Genomic DNA, 6,752 nt, shown 5'->3' on the forward strand with positions numbered 1-6,752 from the left:
GTTACAGTTTTGTTTTGTGTTGGTCCTGTGTTCCCAATCTGGAAAGATTTTTGATGAATAAATAAATAAATACACCCTGTTTTTCTTATTCATTATGATTTTTCCCTTACATGACTAATAATATCATAAACAATTTTAGTTTTCTGCTTCCCGTTAGAGATGGCTTTAATATGTTATTTAATGAAATCGCTTCATCAGCTAATGTTCTAAATATATAAGAGAACATTAGCTGATGAAGTGACTTTCATTAACTAACATTTTAAGTGAGAAAGTCATCTCTAATGGAAAGCAGAAAAATAAAACTGTTTATGATGTTATTAGTCATGTTAAGGGAAAATTCATAATGAATAAGCAAAACAGGTTACTTACATATATATATATATATATATATATATATATATATGTAAGTAACCTGTTTTGCTTATATATATATATATATATATATATATATATATATATATTCTTTATTATTTTGCTTTCATTTCGTGGGAAATTACAAATTACCCTGACGACTTCGATATCTTTCCCATCGGTGGTTCTTTCTTAAGTGAGTGATATCTAATCTCACTTAGATTAGATTAAATTATGGAAGAACAATCGATGAACAGAATATCCAAGTCGTCATGGTAATTTGTAATTTCCTACAAAAAGAAATCACCATAACTAATAAACATTAAAAAGGCATAAAAGCACAATATCTACTACAGTAACAAGATTGAGCGTTGTGGAAACAGGTTTAATTTCGATGCTAGCAGGAAACGCCACTCTCAAAGCTTTCTTCCCGAGAAACCATGATGTGACATGACGCGACGTGAGGGTCTTTTTATGGCGTGTGTGAATACCACTTTGTAAAATGCTTCATGGATTATTGTGATGTGACGTTACGTGACATAAAAGCCATTGTTAACTAGGCATCACACGGAAATGTCAAATAAGCCAAAAACAGGAAAGAAAACATATATGGATGATATTTGAAGCAGTGAGTCTTTTATCGTTAACAGCATGGGTTACCAGCCACATCTCCATGTTGACAGCGGTGTAAGGTATCTTCCACAAGGAAGAACTTTGAGCCACAATTCATTAATCTTTGGTTTGATGGTAAAGTTAGTTTGTTGTGTTCTTGAATGTGGTGTTGTTAAATATGTTGGTGAGCATAGGACATGTAATGTGATAGTGTTGTTCAATGATGTTGCTGTATATCCGCTAACATGTGATAAGCCTCAAGGGGACTTCGATTTTTTTCGTGATTTTAAGTGCATTGGATTTATACATTACTGTGCAATGGTGTACGATAGAGACAGGCGACGCAGGAGTCGAAGTCGTGACAGAACTGAAAAAGATAGAGAACGGCGTAGCCGTAGCCGTGAGAGGAAAGATAAAGACAGGGAACGTAGAAGTCGCAGTCTCGATAGGTTAGACAAGGATCGAGACAGATTAAAAGAAAAGGACCGTGCAAAAGACAGGGCAAGAGAGAGAGAACGCGACAAGGATAAGGGCTATGTAAAAGATAAGGATAGAGATAGAAAGGAGAGAACCAAGAAATCGAGAAGTTTATCACCTGACAGACTGAAAGATCGAGCAAAACGACGACCGGACAAAGATCGGTCAGCTACAGAGAAAGATGGTGATGACTCCAAACTTAAAGAAGAAGATGAGGAAGGATCACACGAACATGATGCGAAGAAGGAGCCATTGTCGCTGGAAGAGTTGTTATCCAAAAAGAAGGCCGAGGAGGAAGCAAGAAGCAAGCCAAAATTTCTAACGAAAGAAGAGAGAGCCATGGAAGCCCTAAGAAGAAGACAAGAAGAAGTGGATTCAATCAAGAAAAAACTTGAGGAGGAGCGAAAAAAACGCATGGAATTTGGCAAAGAAGCTGTAAAGTCGTTTGAGACTCAACGAAAAGACAAAGATTCAGATAGATCCAAGGATTATAGACGACATGAACCTGTAAAAAAAGATAAAGAAGAAGACACGCAGTATAATAAAGACAAAGAGAAAGAGGTCGAAGCCATCAAGGAACGTTATCTTGGTCTAATCAAGAAAAAACGACGAGTCAGGAGACTTAATGATCGGAAGTTTGTGTTTGATTGGGATGCATCAGAAGACACATCAGTGGACTACAATCCCTTGTACAAAGAACGTCATCAAGTTCAGTTTTTTGGACGTGGAAATTTAGCTGGAATTGACATAAAGGCGCAGAAGCGCGACCAGTCCAAGTTTTACGGAGAACTTTTGGAAAAACGCAGGACAGAAGCAGAAAAAGAGCAAGAAAAAATAAGATTGAAAAAATTGCGAAAGAAGGAAGAGAAACAGAAGTGGGATGACCGTCATTGGTCCGAAAAATCGCAAGACGAAATGACAGAGAGAGACTGGCGAATATTTAGAGAGGACTATAACATTACTATCAAAGGTGGTCATATCCCAGATCCTATTAGAACTTGGAAGGAATCAGGAATTCCCAATGAAATACTTCAAATTATTGAGAAAGTTGGTTATAATGAGCCAACACCTATCCAGAGGCAGGCAATTCCCATTGGCTTGCAGAACCGTGATATTATAGGTGTTGCAGAAACAGGTTCTGGTAAAACATTGGCCTTCCTCATACCACTGTTGATGTGGATACAGTCTCTGCCAAAAATTGAGAGAGTGGAAGATGCTGATCAAGGACCATACTCAATTATATTGGCACCCACCCGTGAGTTGGCCCAACAGATTGAGGAGGAAACTAACAAATTTGGCCAGCCATTAGGTATACGTACAGTAGTTGTTGTTGGTGGTTTGTCAAGAGAGGAACAAGGTTTCAGATTGAGAATGGGGTGTGAAATAGTGATTGCCACTCCTGGACGTCTTATAGATGTTTTGGAGAACAGGTATTTAGTCTTGAATCAGTGTACCTATATTGTTTTAGATGAAGCTGATCGAATGATTGACATGGGTTTTGAACCAGATGTCCAGAAAATCCTAGATTACATGCCTGTGACAAATCTGAAACCTGATACAGAAGATGCTGAGGATGAAACAAAGCTTCTGGCTAACTATAACACAAAAAAGAAATACAGGCAGACTGTTATGTTTACAGCTACAATGCCGCCTGCCGTAGAGAGATTGGCACGGACTTATTTGAGGAGGCCTGCAGTTGTATATATTGGATCTGCAGGCAAGCCAACTGAAAGAGTGGAACAGGTTGTGTATATACTTCAAGAAAACGATAAACGCCGCAAGTTGCTAGAGATACTGGAACGTGGTGTAACTCCACCAGTTATCATTTTTGTCAACCAGAAGAAGGGTGCTGATGTTCTGGCGAAAGGTCTTGAGAAATTGGGATACAGTGCTTGTACTCTTCATGGAGGCAAAGGACAAGAACAACGTGAATATGCATTAGCTAGCCTTAAGAGTGGCACAAAAGACATTCTTGTTGCGACTAATGTTGCAGGAAGAGGTATTGATATAAAGGATGTATCAATGGTTATAAATTACGACATGGCAAAAAGTATTGAAGAGTATACCCACAGAATTGGCAGAACAGGTCGTGCTGGAAAACATGGTATGGCTATATCATTCTGCACCAAGGATGATTCTGATCTGTTTTATGATCTCAAACAGACTATATTGTCAAGTCCAATATCCACGTGCCCACCAGAATTGTTAAACCATCCAGATGCACAACACAAACCGGGCACTGTAGTTACAAAGAAACGAAGAGAAGAAAAAATATTTGCATAATTATGTGTGAACTACTGTGTTGTTGTGTGTGTTTGCTACAAAGTAAGTGTCAATGTTGTAGTGTACAAAACCTCTGTTGTATAATAATTTTGTGTGTGTGTTGGGCACTACAGCTGAAATGACACTGTTGTACAAAACATCTGTTGTATAATAATTTTGTATCATTTATTTTTTTGTTTTCAGCGGACACTTGATGTTTATTGTTTTGTGATTCCTTACTAAATTTAAAAAGTACTGAAGTTACATATTATGGAAAATATTTTTGTATATCTTCGAATGGCATTTGGTAGTTATGATGAATGCTGTTCTTTGTGGTGTGTTTACAATTTATTCTTGATATTCATGTAATGACAACATTGTGCAACCAAATTTAAGTGTAAGGAGAAATGACAGGGGTTAATGATTCATAGTGATATACGTTTTAAGTTTAACAACACTCAGTTAATGTGCGTGCGAACAAAAAGGGGAAAATGCCTGGCTGCTCTTAATAAGTTGATAGTTATCCATAGTATCAGAGGGACAAGTTCTTTGTGACTACCAAGTTTTGATATTTCTTCATTTATGTTAAATATATTTCCAGTCTTCATAACTGTTCTACTGCACTATTTTATTTTTGTTTCATAAAGTTCTGTGGATTTCTTTTTTTGTTTTTCATTGCAAATAAAATGCACAACTTTTCTGGATTTTAAATTGGATTCAACACCACCACCATCTTCATAATATGTTAAATAAATAGAATGTGTCAATTATTCTTCATTTTGATTATAGGCCCTCTGATTTTTAATGTGCAACTTTATTCCCATAGATATATTCTTTAGATTGCTGTGCTTTTGAGAGCTGCAGGTATTCAAGTAAGGAAGCATTTGCTATCTATGTATATAATATTTTATGCTGCTAACATGTTAAATCTGTCATTTACTTTATAGTCTTTTTCTTTTCTTATCTGATAAAGTATAACCCATAAATGAGATGTCAGGATGCTGACACTGCTCAACAGTTATGTGTTATGCACTGGCTTTCTCCTAATTAGGAAGCTGTCATGCTTAATGTCAGTATGTTACTTTTTAAGTATAATGTGGTGAATTAAATCCAGAATGGTTGCTACTATACATGAATCTAAAATACAGACTGTAAACTATTTTTCAAGGAAAGTTTGCACCCTCATTTAAGTTCAATATGGAGTATATTCTGTTGCAATAATAATCAGGAGTTACAAGGCTTGACATTAACAAACAGCCAAAATGAATTAGGTACTAAATTAAAAGTACTTAATGTTTCTGTTAGTTAATTGAATTTATGGAAACATTACAGTTGCATGGGTACTTTACATCACTAAGTACACAGTAAAATAAGCTTCTGTCTAATGCCAATAAATATTTGTGGGGGAAAACAGAAGATCAAAGGCTTTGAATGACAGTGTGTTAGCAGACATGTTATTAACACTAATTCATTGGTTAACAAGTGTGAAAGTGCTTTTTGTGGTAGTTATTTCTGCATATTAATGTAAGTCTTTCGAATTTTCCATGTCTTAGAATATTTTCGTATTTGCTTCTATCGGAAGTATTTCACAAGTTTGTGTGCCGTCAGACGAGTGCAAGGGTGCTAGTTTTTTTGATGGCAGATTGTTGTGTGAAGTTATTTTACTGCGTCTTGAACTTACTTCATTCTCTTTGTTGTGGCATTGCATGTGACCATGCCAGTAATGGCTGTTCAGTTTTATTCACAGTAGGGAAACATGAAGAAAACAGTTGACAACTGTTAATGTATAATTTTTACTGTTGCATTGTTAATGTGTAACAGTTTTAGCAACCGTTACACTTTACTAGTGAATTGGTAACTGTATGAAATGATGAAATAGTGTTTTACGGACAGTGTGCCATTGTTCAAGAAAATAAAGTGTTGGCATACATTTATCTTCAGACTCAAAACTGGCAGACATTTTCTTTACATAAGAATTATTTGTGTCCTTGCCCCAGTCTGAAGCTTAAGATTTCTTTGCATATCATTTTGTTTTACCGCAGCTCAGCTAGACACTCATATGTAATTGTAAACATTCATTAATCTGATGGCAAAGATTCATTTAATCCAAAGGCTTGTAGGTAATCAGGCTTGAGAAAAGGTTGCACTGATAGGCTACCTCAAAAATAGGCCTGTAACATATATTCGTTCCATTGAAATTAGATGGAATTTAATGTTTTGTAACAATTACATCTTTTGGATGCCCATGTACATAATTTTCACACAAAACTTCAATGCATGCTACATCTTTGGCAAGTACAGCTCATACTGTGTCCTTAAAGTATTTTTGATAATCCCCAAGCTTTAAGCAGTGAAGAACTCAGGGAGAAGACAGTACAATATTTAAAGTGAGCTGCTTATAAAAATTTAACCACCCATCTAGTTAAAGTGTCAGGTGGACTATGGGAGGTTACTTGATAGCAAATTGCATTGACAGTTCTGGGAGGAGGATGTGTGTGTGTGTGGGGGGGGGGCGGGGGGGGGGGGGGGGGAGCTAAGTGAGTGTGATCTCCTTTGGAACGTGAAAGTAACTAAAATACTCAATCTAGTGCACCAATACATTGAACTACTGTTAAGTAGAGCCTTATTGTTAGCATTTACTGTTTCTCCTTGTCTGCCAACTTATGTTCACAGTACATATATTTGGGTGGGTGTGTTTTCTCATCTCGTGTATGTGGTTTACCCTGCGTGGGTGGATTGTGCTACATTTTGGAAGCAAAAGGTTTACCATACACAGGTATTGGTGGATTGTGCTATGGGAAGCAGAGCAGCTCTAAAGTGGAATGGTGTTGTCTGTGAGGAATTTAGTAAGACTTCAACAGTGAGAAATCCTACAAAATTCCCTAGGATGTCTAAGAGTGAAATGAGAGGATACGTTTGGTGGGCAGTAAGATTTTTAAGTTTATGTGGGACTACTAGCCGAGCAGTTTTGCAGTCTGGCAACAAACAAATTTAGGACGGCACTGGTTGTAGATTTATTAAGGTTGGAGATTACAAGAAGTGATTAGTGC

The 6,752-nt window shown here is 36.7% G+C and overlaps 1 protein-coding gene across 1 annotated transcript; it reads left to right on the forward strand.

Annotated features, from left to right (window-relative positions):
* The first annotated feature begins 1,096 nt into the window (after nt 1–1,096).
* Nucleotides 1,097–4,407, forward strand: LOC124798112 (probable ATP-dependent RNA helicase DDX23). Its single transcript, XM_047261369.1, has one exon. The coding sequence runs from the start codon at nt 1,282–1,284 to the stop codon at nt 3,721–3,723; it is 2,442 nt and encodes an 813-aa protein (XP_047117325.1). The 5' UTR covers nt 1,097–1,281; the 3' UTR covers nt 3,724–4,407.
* Nucleotides 4,408–6,752: the final 2,345 nt, after the last annotated feature.

Source organism: Schistocerca piceifrons, chromosome 5 (genome assembly GCF_021461385.2).
Source record: "Schistocerca piceifrons isolate TAMUIC-IGC-003096 chromosome 5, iqSchPice1.1, whole genome shotgun sequence".
NCBI lineage: Eukaryota > Metazoa > Arthropoda > Insecta > Orthoptera > Acrididae > Schistocerca > Schistocerca piceifrons.

What these genes read in the sequence shown, in the direction of transcription:
- LOC124798112 (XM_047261369.1), top strand. Translation starts at nt 1,282, where the DNA reads ATGGTGTACGATAGAGACAGGCGACGCAGGAGTCGAAGTCGTGACAGA.